General features: G+C 52.0%; 1 protein-coding gene across 3 annotated transcripts in view; it reads left to right on the top strand.

Moving 5' to 3' along the window:
* The first annotated feature begins 1,603 nt into the window (after positions 1 to 1,603).
* Positions 1,604 to 16,823, top strand: part of LOC104691103 (NADPH--cytochrome P450 reductase) — a 28,542-nt gene continuing 13,322 nt past the window's right edge. Inside the window, exons 1-3 of one of the 3 annotated variants that reach the window (XM_039562870.1) lie at positions 1,604 to 1,691; positions 3,873 to 4,008; positions 13,825 to 14,017. In XM_039562870.1, the coding sequence (XP_039418804.1) occupies positions 13,839 to 14,017 (179 nt within the window). In that variant the 5' untranslated portion in view covers positions 1,604 to 1,691; positions 3,873 to 4,008; positions 13,825 to 13,838. Of the gene's footprint in view, positions 1,692 to 3,867; positions 4,009 to 8,534; positions 8,695 to 13,824; positions 14,018 to 16,823 lie in introns of those variants that run through there. The other 2 variants (XM_039562869.1, XM_039562871.1) reach the window with 2 other exon arrangements.

Raw genomic sequence — 16,823 nt, 5'->3', positions numbered from 1 at the left:
GTCCCCTGTTGTTTGCTGGCACCGTGAGGGTCTCGTGGCCAGAAGTTCAGCCTCAAACTGTGGTGGGAACAGAGAAGAGCTGGAGAGGTGGGAGAACTAGGTAGAGAGACAAAGCACTGACCAAACAGGTCTCTGTGAGCTGCAGGACTCTGCTTCTTCCCTCTGGGGGGTTTGAGCTGGGTGTGATGAGACCCCAGCCCCTTCCCTGTGGGGACAGAATGGGACAGGCTGTGCCATAATGCCTGTCCCCAGTCCAGGCACCTGGTGGGATGACCCCAGCCATGGACCTGCTCTGTCCTGCCATCCCCTCAGGGCCACTGGGACCTTTAACCAGTGTCCATTCACCCCACGGGGTACAGACCAGTCACCCCAGGGAGCTTCCATGGGGTCAATCCCAAAACTGATGTGAGTGGCATCAGTACTCAGGTGACCTCACACCCCTCAACCCTCTGCTCAAATGCTGTCACAAAATAGGGTGTCCCTGCAGCCCTGGGCTGGTGTTTTTCGGGTCTTTGCCCCCTCCTCACACCTCTTCTGGTGCCTGCCAGGCCCAGCTTGAACTTTGGACCTTCCCCGAGTCTTTATTGACTCTGGAGCCAGCGTCAACACAATGACAGCGTTAGGATGGTGACTTCGGATGTGCCAGTGTCTGGCTGGTGAAGGGAGGGGACCCAGCCCCGGGGTGACCCCACTCAGCCGTGGGGCTGGCTCAGTGGGGTCAGGGCAAGCTGTGCCTCTGGCTTTGGCCAAGCTGGAAACAGCAGAGTTGTAACTCAGCTTCCTCGCCCTAAAAAAGAGATGAGAGCAGCGGTCCCTGTGGGTCTGGAAGTCTGGGTTATGAAATCTCCCACTGGCGCTGCTGGAGATGTTTCCAGAGCTGCTTGTGCAACTTCCTGGTGTGGCAGCGAGAGAAAGACCACCCCAAAACACCGGAATCATCTGGGTTGTGGTTAAATCAGGAGCATGTGCTCCTGCTGGGTGGAGCAGTCCCCTGGCTCCCAGGGAGGGTGGCAGTGACTGGGTGCCAGCCTCCACCCTGGGGGCCCCCTGACCCCCCATGGGGCCCTGGTCTGGGCAGTGACCTTGGGGGGAACTGGGAGTCCCACAGCAGCACCATGTGCACCCAGGAGTGGCCACAGACAGCAGTCCTGCGTCTGCAGGTCCTGGCTCAGCCCAGAGTTAGTGTCCAAAACTGACCTCAGCACCCTAACTCCAGCCCATGACCCCAAACATGACCCCACAGTGACCCAAACCCTGCTCCCACTGTAACCCCAGCTCTGACCCCACCATGACTCCAATGCCGGCCCCCAGACTCACCCCCGAACTACAATGTTGACCCCAAGCCTGCTCCCCACACTGACCCCCTGCTTACACCCACTGTGACCTCTGGACCCCATTCCTCTGCACCCTGACCTCAGCCTTGACCACCCCAGTTCTGACCCACCCCTGACCCCGACTTTACCCCCGGGCTCTCCGAGCGCTCCTGTCCCTTTAAGACCCCCGTCCTGGGGCTGTCCCATGCGCCGCCGCAGAGGGGGGATCTTCACGGGCAGGCGCGCTCGCCGCCTATTGGCGGGCGGTGAGGGCGGAGCGTGTTCCCCCGCGCGTGTGCCCGGGTGGTGCGGTCCGCTGTACGTGCCGGCCGCGCCGGGGCCGCGGGAGTCGCCAGCGCCAGACGGGCCGGGCCGGCGGTGGGTGCGGGGTCCCGGGGCTGCGGGGTCGTGTGGCTGAGGAGGGGTGGGTCTGGGGGTCCTCTGTGGCTGCGGGGGGGCTGAGCCCCGCCTTTGGGGTCCTCTGTGCTGGGGAGGGGCGGTCCGGCACCCCGTGGTGGGGTTGGCATGGGATGGGGAGCTTTTATTGTATTGGGGGGACTGGTGTGATTGGCTCCCTGTTACGGGGATGATCGGGATCCCCTGTTATGGGCGTGCTGCTGTAAGTAACCCCGCTGTTATTGGCGGGGAGGTCGATGTTAATAGACCTCTTTTTGGGGGAGGACTGGGAGGACCAGAGCCCCCTGTTCACTGGGAGGTCTGGAGTGAGTGGGCATCCTGTTACTGGGAGTTACTGAGATGTTTAGAGATCCCTCTTATTCGAGAGGTCGGGGAGGACTGGGATGTCCCCTGTTATCTGGGGAGTGTGCTGTGACCTGTCCCCTGTTATTTGGGGAGGACCGGGATGACCAGAGCTCCCTGTTACCTGCAGAGTCTGCTGTGACTGCTCCTCTGTTATGTGGCAGGAATTGGTATGACCAGAGCCCTTCTTATTTGGGAGCATCTGGTGTTGCTGAGCACCCTGTTACTGGGGAGACTGGTGTGACCAGTGTGCCTTGTATGGGGGGCTGGCATGAGTGGCCCCCCTGTTATTTGGGGGTACCCCTATCATGCCTATCCCCCGGGGGCTGTGGGGTGGGGGACTGACCAGCACCCCTGGCAGGGCTGAGGAAGGGTGGGCAGCCTTCACGGGGTGATGCCTGCCCTGCCTTGCTTCCACAGCGCTGAAGCGTTGCTCAGACTTACCCCATCCCAGGTTGTTGCTGGTTAAAAGCCTTTAATGAGCTTAATTTTCTGGCACTTCCCTGCAGAACGGTATTCCCAGTATTTAATTGACACCTTTGCTGCAGGCTGGGCTGTTCTGCTGTTGTTCCATCTATTTCACTTTATAAACTGCTGGGGTGTGGGAAGGTTGTTTGCTCCTGACTTTTCCTGATGGAGTTTCTTCAAAGAGTGAAATTACTCACCTAGGGAGTGTGCTTGTCAAAGGAAATAATGGGAACCCCCTCGTTTTGGAAATATTAAGGCTGGAGGGGGCGAAGACATCTGGATGATGGTGTTGGGAGATAGTCATCAGTGTGGAATTGGTTCTTGGAGAGTTGTCTTAGTTGCAGGAGTAAGCACTGCTGGAACAGCTTGGAGTGTGCTTTGTTCTGCCGGTGCTTAGACCTTGGGTAAGCCTGGGTTAACTTTTGGAGTGTGAAAGGAAATGGGAATGCTTAGTGGAATGTGTACAGAGAAGAGGGGTCACTGAGGCTGTCTGATGTGAGTCTGAGAACGTGAAATGGGTTTGTACTTTTACAGCTCTCTTTAGAAAGTAGAAACATATCCAGCTGAGAAGCTGGAAAAGTGCAAGGAGGAAAGAGTTAGGTGTCTGAGTTGTGGAAGTGAATCAGTAGCGTTGGTGGGGACATCCCCTTCACAACAGAGCTCTACACTTTGTGTGGGCTGTCATGAGGAGCTCTGGGGTTTCACAATTTTTTTTGCTTAGTGGGGTGCAGTGATGCACACATCCCTTTTGCTAGATAGAAGGGAATGGGCTTTCTTCCAATGTTTCTGTAATTCTCTGAGAAATCCCGAGGAGCTGTTGCACACATGCAGAGCGGCTGATTAATCTACTGCAAATGAGGAAATCGGTGTTTTGGGGAGGGCTGGTGAACCAGACCCTTCCTGAAAAACCCAGCATTGTCTCAGTACAGGTTTTTCTTGGGCTGGTTGACAGCAGTGAACCGGGGTGTGCATGGCATGGAGTGTGTCTTAGTTTTGCCCGTGGATGTGATTGTGCACAAGAACTGTATTTGCAGAACACAGAGCAGGGAGAATATGGAGCTACAGGAAGAAACGCTAATGAGTGTTTTCTTTTAATCTTTGAGTGTGAAAGCCTTGGAGAGTGAGGTGAAGAGTGGGCAGGAAGGAGGGGGGTAGTGTCACAAATCTGGCTTAACCCCCTGTTAATTAGTCCTGCTCTAATTGTGACAGAGAAGAACCTCTTGCTTGTCACCATCTTGCAGTTGCCTCCTGTTCAGTCAGTAATTTCTGGATTGGTGCCTCCTGGACAGCCAAGTGCCTTCTGCAACTTTTATTTTGTTCCTTGCAGAGCAGCTGGAGGAGCTTGACGGGGCCATACAACCAAAACTCCTTGAACTGTCTCCAGGGAGACTTTCCCTGCTGCTCACCACCCTCCGTGCTGGAGCTCACAGCCCCCACCAGCACTCGTTTGCAGATCCATAGGTGCAAGGTAACCCCTTTCTTTTGAGTGTCACAGGTTGTGGAGCACCTCTGGGTGCGGTTGGGTTTGGGGAGGGTGGCTGGCAGTGGGTGCTGGGAGTGCTGGTTTCTTTACCTGCAGCAAGAGCAGTGTGTGGAACTGTCTGACTGAAATCCCATTTGGTCTTTTCTCTGTCCTTTGCTTGTTGTGATGCAGCAAAGTTTGTGTTTGCTCAGTTCTGAAGGACTGGGGAAAAAGCTTCCCTGCTCAGGTCTGTGCTCCTGCCATCTCCTCCCCTGGTATAAAAGAAAACCACCTTCAATTGCCTCTGTGGCCATTGAACTTTGTTCTGTTTCCTGACGTGGGGTCTCCTGCCTCTAAAAACACAATTCGTAGAACTTGCATAATTTGCTTTCCCAATGTGATCATTTGATCCCAGGGATGAGATGACTTTGTACACGCTGCTGTGGGAGTGAGTCACCAGCCCTGCAGTGACAGGTGCACCTCTGCCAAGATTGCTTTTTTATAGGCTTTGAAATTAAACCGATCAGAACAAATAATTACAGGCTGCTCATAATCTCTTGCTGTTGATCCCCAAGTAAATGTTCAAAGTTAATTGTATGCTGCTATCACCCATGGAATCCAGAAAGACCAGAAGCCATCTCTGGTGGCTTCTGGAGGGCCACAAGTCCAAATTGTGGCCAAATTTGACCCACGGTGGCAGATTACTGTTGTATTTTTGCTTAGTAATCAGCCATGTCCATCCCTCCAGTCACTCCTTTGCAAGGAATGGAGGTATTGATTAATTTACCTTCCTTTCTTGCTGTGTGGAGTAGGACATGGTGAGGTTTAGAGTTAGAGATGGGGTTGAATTTTTCTCCTTGGGAAAATCTGTCTCTGGCAGTGCATGGGAATTCTGCTGGGGAGGTTTAGCAACCAGCTTGGGAAGTTGGTAGGTCTGGCTCTGTAGTGCTGGCAAGTACCCTGGGTCTTGCTGCATGGTTGTTTGTGAAACACATCAATGGACTCTCTTTTACGGGTCATTGCTGTGCCTCCTCTCTTAACTCCAAGCTTTGGAGGAGCAAGTTGATAAAATACCTGTAAGGATTGTGCAAGCCCTGGTTGTGTAACAGGTTTCCATGCATAACTGCTGGAGGTAAGAGGAGCAGCTCCTGTTACCAAGGAACAAAAAACTCCTGTGTCAAATATCTCTTCTCTTTGAGTTGATTGTGCTGGTGAGTTGGAGAGCTTCGTTTTTTTGTAGCTTGGGGCCAGCCCTTCAGCCTGGGGCCCCTGAGTTGTGTGATGTTCTGTGGCCTATGTCATGTTTTGGGTGTGGAATTGATGTTCTGAGGTCTGCTGTGGCCGTGGTTGTGTGTGATTGCAAGGGGCTGGGAAGTTGCCTGTATTTCCCAAATCATTTCAAAAAGGTGAGATCCAGGTCAGATTGCTGACCTGTGGCAGGCAGGGAGGTTTGTAGGGTGATTGACTGCACACCCTTCTAATAGGGCAGCCAGAGCAGGACAGCTCTACTGCTGAGTTACCAAGAGATGCAAGGATCATGCAGTAACACCTCCATTCCCTACAGCAGCGTAGGAGATGGGCTTGTCATGTCTGAAAAGCTCTTGCATCCTCAAGAGGAAGGTGGGCTTATAAATACAAAATGTCCTGGCTCCTCACAAACAGCTCTTGGTTCTCTTGAAATAAATAAATAAATCCCCAAAACGCACTGTTCTGATCAAAAGTCTTGACAATTCCTAAAACTTTGCAAGATCTGTTTAACTCTGTCCCTCTGGTGCTCTTTCAGCTGTTGATTTCAAATGAAACCTCTCAAAAGAGACCAGCATTGGAGGGTTTTGCTGTCCAAACTTTTCCTGGTGGAAGAGGTCAAAGTCTGTGGCTACTGACCTCATCCATAGGGCTCCTTTCCCAGTGGTGGCTGCAGGCAAAGCCACAGCCTGTCACACCAACCCTCAGCAAACTCAGGCACAGGGTGAACAAACAGCCTGTGGGGAGGAGAGGAACTTCCAGCTGTGGCTGTGGCACCACAGGGTACAGAACTGGCAGAAGGGGCTGCTGAAAAAATGTCATCTTCCCTCTTGATCTTAGAAAAACATCTTCAGCAGGATTTGAACCAAAAAACCCATGCCTGGATGGGTTGCTCCTGAGGTTTCACAGTGCTCTGAGCAGTTGTTTGCCTGAGAGGTGCCCATGGAGTTGACAACAGGGAGGTTTACAGCTCCGGCAGACCTGTCCCTGCTCCTGAACATTGCTGGTGGCGAGACCCCTGTTCCTCTTCCAAGTGATGCCTGAAGAGTGCTGCTCTGGATTTGTCCCTTGCTGGGAGGAGAGGCTGGAGAACAGTGTTGGTTCCCAGGGGCTCAATTTATCTGCCATTCTCAGATTTTGTTTATCCTGTAACCCTGAACTCTTGTTTTTCTGTGCTGGCTCTGCGATGTGTGTGAAGGAAGGTGCCCAGGTGCCTAAGCCAGGGAGACACCCCATGTTTAAAGGCTGAGAGTCAGGCTTTTATCTGGTGAAAGGAGGTGTGCAAGTTCAGTAATTCTAGCTTGCTTTAAGGCAGCTTGGCAAGTTTGAATTAATTTGTGTGGGATAATGCCCTGAATCCTTTGGTTCGGTGCACTGAGCTCGCTGCACAGCCCCACCTCAGCACACCCATAGCATAGAGTTCCTTTCTGCCTCACTAAAGCAGTTCTTGTTCTCTTCCTTGCTTTTGCAGCTGCTCTGCTGTCCTTGAATAAGACCCAGGGGCCAGAAAGCATGCAAGTGTGACACAGCAGAAGCTCAAATATGCAGTATTTCAAGATCCAGACTGATGCACACTCTGTGTCTGTCCTGTGCCTAAAATAGAAGTTTTGCTGATGTCTGAGCCGGTGTCTCAGGGTCTGGGTAGAAGAGACCTTTCACGTTTCACAAAAAAACCCCAACAGCTTTTGTGTTCCTTTCCCTCTTTGAGGTGCTGCTGCAGCCAACTCCTCAGTTTGGATTGGGATTTCTGAGCTGGTGGCAGTGTGCAGAAGCACTTTCCCATTTTTGTGTGAGGCTCTGCTGCTTTCTGCCCTTCTTTATTGAGCTGGTTAATGGGAAGCTGTGGGAAATATGTGGGAAGAAAGTGATAGGGAAACTCTAGGTGTAGCAAGCCTTCACACCAGCATGTGTGATCCAACAGAGGCTGAAGGGACAAGGAAAGCTGTGAGGTTTCCCACTGTGCCTTCCTTCCCCAGGGGCCCAGGGACTCCCCTGTGTGATGATTCCCACTTAAAGCAGGGAGCCTGTGCAGACCAGACCAAACAGGGCCACTTGTCTGGCCAGATCAGCATCCTCTTGTTGATGGGAAATGCAATCTCCGTGTGGCAGAGCTGTGGAGAAAAGGCTGAGCCAAGGCAATTGTTAAAGAACCTGGATCTGAGCACGTGCTTCCATGAGCTGCTTTTGTTTTGGAAAGGACTACTTTTCCTGCCAGGTCTCCTTTTAGTAAAAAGGAAAGTAAAAAGAGCTAATTTGAGATTGGCACAGGCTGATGTAAAATTCCTTAGTCTAATTGGTTGCATTCTGAAGAGGAATAAGAGAAGATCTGTTTTTGCCCTGAGGGTCTCTTGGCCCAATCCCACACACTAACATGCAGGAAGTCCTGGCTGCACTGGGGTTCAGAGGAGACCAGGCACAGGAGCCTGGGCAGAAATGCCACCTCAGCCACAGCCCTGCTCTTGCTGCTGCTGCTGCCTCTCCTTCTTCCTCTTGGGCTTGTGTGTGTGGGGCTCCTCTTCCTGACAGCCATCAGTAACCTGCCTGTCTTGTGTCATTAGTGGGTGAAAGAAGAAAGCCCTTGGCTGGTCACAAGACTGCATTCCTGTTAGTGGGCAAGTCTCTTCCTTCTCCTCCACTGCTGCTGCTGTGAGGAGTGATGGGGTCTCAATGCAACTTCCTTTTGGTGCTGCCATCTCTGTGAGCTCTCCACAAACTCTGCAGACCTATGAGAGGTCTTTCTTTTTTCCTCCCAGATGTTTCAGTTGTTTAATTTCTGTTTACAGTCCTCCTGTTTTGCCATTGTGTCTACAGCTCGGGCTGCAGGTCACTGCTGTGCAAAGAATTGGAATTTTCACCTGGTTTGGTTGCTTATCTCTCTTTATCATTTATGTGTCTGTTCTGAGGTTGAATTTTGGGGCTGTGCCATGACACTGGTGGAAATAATTGATCCCTGATTTAAAACTGGGCTTTTTTAAGGCTAATCTGTGTTGTGCCATGGTCAGCACAAGAGAAAGGGCAACCCCTGGGGCAGACAAGGTGGGAAGGGAGGTCTGGTCATGCACACCTGCCTCTGCCTTGGGAATTCAGGACGGTCCTTCCTGGTCAGAAAGAGGGGTCTGGCAGATCTGGTGGCAGCGGTGACATCCCCAGCCACGCAGAGCTCCCAACACTGGAAATCGTGACAGCTGCACTTCCTCTCTGCTCACTACGTGCTGCCTGTGCTGAGTCAGGGACATGAGGGCCACTGTCACATGGCTGCAGGGAGCACGAGGAGTGCTCTCTCTACCAGCGGTGCCCCCTTGTCCCCTGCCCTGTGTGGGGCTTTCACTGGGAGTCTGAGCTGGAGACAGCTGCTCTGAAGGAGCTTTTTGAGTGTGTATTGCTGTTGTATTTGCTGTTAGACTTGCATGAATTCCTGTTTATGAGAAGCTGGAAAGCAGTCCTTTGGTAAGTGTTGCTGGATGGGATGGGTGGGCTGGTGGAGAGGGAATGGGTGCTCCAGGGCTTGAGTTGGCACCGTGGTGGTGGTGTTGTGAGAAATGAGGGGATCTCATTGCTGCAGGGGTGGTTTGGCTCCAAAGCACTACCTGCTGTCCTTGCTGGTGCTCAGCTGAGACAGCCTGGACCTTGCTGGGGGCTGGGAAGGCTTCTCTGCCTGCACCCTGGTGAGCTCCCTTTGACTGGAGCCCGGCGCCGGTGCCAGTGTCGGGCAGAGAGTGACTGATGGCACTGCACGCACGTTTGTCACGCAATCCCTCTGACTCCATCACCGCCGATTCTTTTTCTGCACGTATTGCAAAACAGAGGTTCCACCTGCAGCCCCTGTGCTTATCTGCAGGTGTCCAAAGGGTGCTGATGCTTGGGAAAATTGTGGGTGTTTTGATAGCTCGGGGGCAGCTCTGGGGGTGGCAGCCCCTGTGCCAGCCGTGCCAGGGCAGGCAGTGTCTGTAGGGTGTGTGGGGCTCGTGGAGATCCCTCTCTGGTGTCTTGGGCTGGAATCAGGAGCTCTTTGGTGCTCTGGCTGGTGCTGGGGATCCATTATCAGAGGTGGGAGCAGTGAGCAGCCTCCAGGCTGTGCTCACTCAGCAGTTTTCCTTCTCCTTCCCCTCTGGACGAGGCTGACGCTGCAGGTCAGGGTGTGCTGATGGTGGCACAGGGCAGAGTCAAGCACAGAACTTGGTTGCTCGTTTTTGGGGCAAGAGTCACAGGCTGCAGTCCTGGTTTGGGGCTGGGAAGTTCAACTGAGGCCTGAGGTACTTGGAACTCATCACAGATATTACATTAAAAAACAGGCTACTTCAGTCTCACAAAGAGACAACTTCCTGCCCAGATTGCCAACTTGGCTTCAGAGCCAAGGCCTTTTGGTCACTAGGAGACACCACAATGTGACTTCCAGAAGGGGAAACCTCCCAGCCACGTTTTGTGATTGTGGTGCCGTGTCCCAGAGTGCTTTTAGGGGGCATCTGATGCAAGGAAGGAGAATAGATCTCTTCTCATTGCTGAACACTTGACTTTCATCACTCCCCAGCCTGTCTTGTTTGTTGTAATACTGTTTTTATATCTATATTTAAATACTTTTTAACCTCGTGGCCTTATAGCACCTTTAGTCTGTATGGAAATCAGGGGGGATTTGAGGATGCCTGGCGCTGAGAGTGCTTCCTGTCCTTTTTTTCCAAGGTGTGCATGAGAATGAGGAATAAATTTCATTTAATATGAGGATGAAGTACGTCTGTTTGCTAGCAGGGAGATGTGCAGAGAAGGTCCCTGATGATTTGAATGATTGTGAGCTGCCATGCATCAAGCAAATTCACACATTCAGGGGCTGAAAAGCTGTGCTAAAACACAGCATTGTTTCATTGCAATCTTTCAAAATGTTGTGACTTTTCTGTGTGATGTAAATGCTCACATCTCGATGAGACTGATTGCTGTGTGCATAAACAGGGATCCAGGAACTGGAGCTACCATTTAAAAAAACCTCCAGGGATATGGACGTCTTGTCTGACTTTGATTGAAGATGTAATAAACACTGTGGATAAAATGACCACCCTTGAAACTGTTGTCAGGGAAAGTTTTACTTCTGTATCATAAATTTCCTTTTCCTTTGAAAAACCTAGTTTGATTCTACCAAGGCCCTTCCTGAGACTGCAGGATTCCCAGCATAGCTACATTTCGAGTAAGAGTCAGGTTTCTTTTCACTGGAAGTTAGAAAAGGACATGCATTTGAAAATGAGTTGGTGTAAACTTCTGGAGAATAATTGTTACAGACAACTGTGAGACTGAGATAAATTGAGGGATAATCTTCCTGTGCTGGGTGAAGAGAGTTCAGTAGTTCCTGAGTTATGTCAACCCTTTAAAAACGAGAAATGAGGTCTAATTTCACATCCTTTGCCTTTCTCTTGTTGTGTTTAAGCAAATCTTTTCCTGAGGGTAGGGGTGGTGAAGGGAAAGTAAAAAGAAGAATCTGTAGCTGGGATGTAAGGCTTGAATAACCAAATGTCCAGGACCAGAGGGAGCCCACCATCAAAATTAAAGCAGCTTTTGTGCTGTGTTCCATCATTAGGCCGTAACCATGATTCCTCCCAGGGTTAGAGATCAGCGTGGAAACTTTGTGCTGTGGAGATTGGGAATGAAGAGAGGAGAGCAAACCAGAGCCATAAACCTGGAATGTTCCCTTCCCTGGCTGTGGGCAGTGACTGGGTGGCCTGGCTGCAGCTGCAGGGTTCCCCTTTGAAGCACTGGAGAGTTGCAGCGTGGTCAAGGCAAGGAGATAGCACAGCTTCCACCCCCACATCCACCCAGGCAGCATTCCTGGGAGCTGCCTCCCCGAGGATGCCTCTTTCCAAGGCAGCACTGCTTGGGAGAGCAGACCACCTCTGGAGGCTCGAGAAAGCCAAACCCCTCTGTTCTGGGAGCTGAAGCTCTGCTGCTTTGAGCACAGTGATGAATTTTGGCTGGAGACAAAACCCTCACCTGGCTGAGGAGAGCACAGGCTCATTCTTGCCCTATTCTTTGCCCACCCAGGGCAGCTCATGAGTATCCATGTCTGAGCTATCTGGAGCTGGGAATTGCTGTGGTCTGCGTGCTGCTCTCCTGTCTGGTTTGGAACTCTCCTCCACCTGTAGTTGGTGACAAGGGGGGGCTGCTGTGTCCTGTGCAAGGAGCCTTCCCCAGGGCTCAGCTGCTGCTGGGTTCGGTGCTCAGAAGGGAAGGAGCTGCAGCATCTGCCCCAAACCAGCTCAGCGTGGTCTCCATCAGCCTTGTTTTTATTCATGGCTTCCTCTGAGCAAAGATTTGTCACTGCTTTATGTGCCTTGGGGTTTTCAGGGAAAGTGGGTGAAAGACCCACTGACATGGCCATCATTGCCCTGTATGAGGAGAATTGTCCACCCTTGTGTAGTTTGGGCAATGAAACTGCTACTGAAAAAACCAACCCACCTTGCAGAGTTGGAGATATTTACTCCTGCCTGTGTCTGGGCACTGATTCCTCCACCTCTTTGCAGAGTTGGGCCATGCTGTGCACAGGCAGCAGCTGAGGCTCCCTGGGAACCACGGACCACTGGCCCTCAGGGCTTTTTTTCCCTGAGATGTAAAGAGCAGTTTAAGTGATGAGTGAGATGGCAAGAACCAAAACCCCAAAACTCTGTGAAAGGATGGGTTGCCTGGCAAATTTTGGCTGAGATTCCTACAGATGAGGTGGGGTGGCAGAGGGGAAGAGGAGAAGAGCTTGTAATTAAAATTTCTGGGCTTTCATCAGGTATAAAAGCAATAAACCAGCAATGTTTTTCCCCCATCAGCATATTCCTCTGGTGTTGATTGCCAGACCAGCTCCTTGGTGATATACTGGAACCAGACAAGTAGGAGGAGAGGGATCCTCCTGGGAGCTGTGCCTTTTTGGCAACTAAGCCCCAGTTGTGGAGGCTTTAACTAACAGTTTAGTCTACAGTTGTACAGAAGTAACATCCAGCTCTTGCTTGGCTCCAAGATCCAGCAATGGAAAGCCTGTTAGCAAGGAGGGAGGACAGGGTGACCTGCCTGATGGAGAGGAATGTGCAGTTTGCTTGTGTCACATCACTCTTATTTTTCTTCCAACACCCTGCCTTGGTGCCTTCTCTGGGAACCCAAGGGAAGCTTTGCAGTGGTGTTTTAGTGCCCCTTGTAATGCAGTTACGTGCCAACTTCTCCACCAAATGAAACTTCTTGTGGGGTTGAGCACTAGTTGGGTTGCCAGAGTACCCGTCTAGGGTCACTGCCAGGTGGCTGTGGACTTCTCCCTGTGCTCCACAGAGTGCTTTTTATAGCTGGTGCCCTGTGGCACAGGGCTGTGTGTTGTCTGGAGCTGCACTTCCCTTGTGGGGGTAACAACAAGGGGTTGTTCTTTGCTGGAGGTTGTAGCTGGTGTCCCTCATTAGTGCTCCCTAAGCTTCACCTTCCGTTTTCTTCCCAGCTCCTGAATGTGTTGGCATAACCTTCAGCTTCAGTCACTTTTATTTCTCAGGCATGGCACGTATCCTTTCCCTCCTGTGGCACCACCATGGCTCTGAGTCACTTTTCTGGGTGCAAGTTCAAATGTCCATGGTCTCCAGGCTTGGCAGGATGCCCAAATACAAGAAGAGAGTCACTTTGCCCTTCCAAATCAAGTTTTGAGTTAATTATCTGTTTACTTGGTCAGAGTGTGTCCTTGTGTGCAGGGAAGATAATCTTGCAATCTGGATTAGGGTCGGAGGAGTTCAGAGCTTTGGCACAGCAGTGGGAGGGAGGGAGGGAGTGATGGGTGGCTCCCCAGGGGAAGGACAGGGGCCATAGGGCTGGTTGGGTATTTGAGGGCTGTGTGTTTGTCCTTGTGCTACCACAGACTCTGGGAGTGGTTGTGGGCAAGTCCCAAGTCACTTAAACTCTGCCTTGGTAAGTGGAAAGGAGTAGTTCAAGGAGATGGAAGTTAAACTGGGGGAAATCATGGAGGGAACTGGGAAGCCAGAGGCCCAGAAAGAGATGGATGATGAATCCAATCTGCAGGGGAGGAAATCAGAAATATTCATAATTTGTGTTGTAACAACAACCTGTTGTGGGGATGCTCACGGGAGTTCGTGCCACAGTCCTGCTCTGTGGTTTATCAGCACAGCAGTGGGGCCAGGACATCCTATCACCTTGTGGGAAGGAGGGAGGAACCCCCAGATCTGTGGGGCGGCTGGAAGAGTGGGGTCATCCCCCAGTAACATCTCAGGGGCTCTGTGGTGAATAAGGGCTTTAGTAAAGGCTGGCCATGAATCCCTATTGAGTATTGCTGGGGCATCAGTAGGATTCGGGTTGGGCTCCTTGGCTGGAGTGTGGGGTTGCTCCGATGCTGCTGGCAGAGGGAGAGCAGAAATCACTTCAGATGGATCAGCATGGATGCAGCAGGAAGGGAAAAGCTTGGTGGGACACCTTGGAGCACAAAAGAATCTTAGTGTGTTTGATCCAAAGACTTGTTGGGTGGCCTTGTGCTCCTAAGACTAAGTGTAAAGCAAAAAGCATTTTCTGGATGTCCTTCAATGCTGTCCCATGTGGCTGCTGGTGCTCATTGTTTTTCCTTGCTTGCAGTGCCTCTGACTGCCATGGGGGAAGCCAGCATGGACCCAACCATCTCCTCTCCAGACAGCACTACACAGCAGGACTCTCTCTTCAGCATGATGGATGTGTTCCTCATCTCCCTCATCACCGGCCTTTTTACCTACTGGTTCTTCTTCCGCAAGAAAAAGGAGGAAGTGCCTGAGCTCCCCAAAATGCAGTCAGTGTAAGTAACAACTCTCAGGCTGGGTGGGACCAGTGGAGCTTTTCTCTCTTGCTTGTGGTGGGTTCTGGGAGGCTCCGCTGGGTTGTGGGAGGTCGGTGAGGGGGCGTTTCTCTGCCCTCAGCTGCTGTGTGTTCTGCTCACGATGCAGAAATGCCGGAGGAAGAGGCAGGCTGCAGTTCTGTCTTACCCCACCGTGTGGCCCAAATCGGGAATTGGCCTTTCCCGAGCAAGGCAGGAAAAGGTCAGGCAGGAAAGCCTCTGGCTGTACTTCAAAACTCTTAAGGATTGCGTTGGCTGTTCTTGGTGTTTTCTGATAAAAGTCACATTTAGGTAAATCTGGAGAAAGGTGGACTTGCTTTTAAGCAGGTTTCATGTTGGAAGCCTTATCCACCCCTAGCTATGAAGGAAAGGAATAGTCTTGGGGAGCTGGGAGATAGTTCCTGGGATGAGCCGCTTGGCAGCTCCTGTAAAACTTGATTGGCTTTTGATGCCAGGTTACCACAGCAGTGGGAGGCTGGATTTGGAGAGGGAGAGCTTTGTTCCACCCTGTCTTCTGCAAAGGGCTTGGGGCCAGGAACGAGCCATGCAGGTGGAGATCTGGGTGCACTTGGTTCCTTGTCTCAGTCACATTCCAAACTTAACATCAGTTTTCTGCTGGGCTTTTTAGCTCATTCTTTGTTTCTGGCGTCGCAGGAGTTTGGAAAGTACATTTTCTGGCTGGCAGGGTTTCAAAGGGCAGCAGTGTCCCTGGCTGTGGTACCTTGTGCAGATGGGTGCACACATGGCTGGCAGCAGCCCAGCTGCCTGTGCCTGCTCAGCCTTACCTTGGGAATGTGTTCTGTTGGATTGCTGGGATGCTTTCCCTCTCATGCCTGCCAGACAGGGCTGTGTAAGTGCACGTGGTCGCCTCCAGAGATTTTAAGAAGGGCTGTGCTGCAGTGAGAGCTGAGCTGGCTGGGGAAAGGGCACTGTCTGTCTGAAATTAGATCCTGGCATGGCACAGCCTGGGCTCCCATGCTCCCCATCCTTGTGACTGATTGCACCTACAGCCCATCATGTGCAGCTCTTCCAGAGGCCGTGGTGACCTTGCAGAGAAACTTCGACTTGTGGTGTGTGTTACCACCTTGTTCTGCTGCAGGGCCTCAGCACATGGGCCTCCATCCCAGCCTGGCTGCAGGTCCTGGCTCTGAGCTGCCTCACAGGCACTTTGTTTCCTCTGTGGGGTCTGTGCTGCCTGTTGTGTCCCTGTGAGCAGTGGCTGGGAGGGAGCAACTGCTCCTTGTGGGAGATGTGGAACAGCAGCATCTCCTGTCACCTGTAACCAGAGAGGTGAGGTTGTTCTGCAAGTTGTCTCTCACAATTGCACTTTGGAAAAGTGTCAGCCAGGCAGGTGCAGAGTGAGAGGAGGCTGTGAAGTGGTTTTTCCCTGTGTCCTGCTGCAGCCCTGCTGTGGTCATTGTATCAAGCCGGTCCAAGGGCAGTGTGGCCCTAAAAGCCAAGGCTGTGGCTCGGGGCACATCCATCCTTCAGGGCTGAGACAGTGACTTCCTGCAGCTTTTCAGTTGGATTTTATGGGATGCCTGGAACTGGGAGGAAAATGAGTGGGAAAACAAGCTTGGTCAGCCTTGGGTTTCCTTCCCTCCTGTAATCCTTGAATCTGGGGTAGAGTTTCCTTTCTGATGAACAAGCAAATCAACAAGACACAGGATCACACTGCCAACCTCTGCCTGTGGGTGGCTGGATATGGCAGGTGGGCCCCTGGGCAGGCAGGGAAGCTGACCCAGACCTGTGAAGGCAGAGGGGCCTTGGTGGGGCTGTCTCTGGCTGGAATGGAGAGCCTTGACCTTTAGAGGAGGTGTTTCTTCAGCTCTGCCTGAACCAAACTGCCTTCCCAAAGGGTCCTGAACTGCTTTGTCTGATGGCATTGGGTGATGGTTTGTGTTGTGTCACTTTGGCCCCCCAGCTTCAGCCTCAGAATACTGGAGGATGAAGGTGCTGAATAACAATTCAGACACATCACAATGGCTGCTGCTTTAGTGATTTGTTTGCAGTGCTGAAGAGTGCAAGCAGAGTCTCTGACCTAAACACAGCATCCAGCACCTCAGTGCCCTTCTGGGGTTTTTGGGAGCAGCACACCTTGATAAAACCACATCAGCTCAGCAGGGTCTGCAGAGGAAATGCCACTGTTGTTACTGCCCTTGATTGTGGTAGAGCAGATGCATGGTTGAAATGCCCTGTTCTGGGCTGGGTTCTCTCTGCGTGGCCTGGGAATGGTCATGATCTTGTCCCAGCAATGCCTCTTCAGGTTCAGCCACAGCTCAGTGAAGGGGTCAGGCTGCTGATCACCCTTAAGCCAAGTGGAGCTGTTTTCCTGCCCAAAGTCCCCACAGAAGGGACAGAAGCCAGCGCATGCCGTGGCTTCCTGCATATGAGGTGTCCTGTACCTGTGACTTGTAACACGTGTGTGTGGGCCAGGTTGGGATCCCACTGACTGAGCATTGCTTGTGTTTTGACCATTTTCAGACTTAATTAAAACCACCAGAGCAGCCCTCCCTGCAGCCTGCTCTGCAGATGTCATTAGGGAGAGCAGCTCTGGATCGCCACGCAGCCACGGCCACCGTGCTTCCTCGCAGGGCCAGTGCTGGGGAATGCAGGAATTTATTTTTATTCTTTGGCTGCTCCTCCTCTGCAAGTTTCTCAATCACAGATTTCTTTCCCTTCTAATGTCCCCACTCTGCAGACAGTCATCGGGGGAGATGCAGGCGGGACAGTCATTGGTATGCTGGGTGTCACCCTCTCCCTTCTC

The sequence above is a fragment of the Corvus cornix genome, chromosome 19, assembly GCF_000738735.6.
Source record: "Corvus cornix cornix isolate S_Up_H32 chromosome 19, ASM73873v5, whole genome shotgun sequence".
Taxonomy (NCBI): Eukaryota; Metazoa; Chordata; class Aves; order Passeriformes; family Corvidae; genus Corvus; species Corvus cornix.
This window is presented reverse-complemented; position numbering and strand designations above follow the sequence as displayed.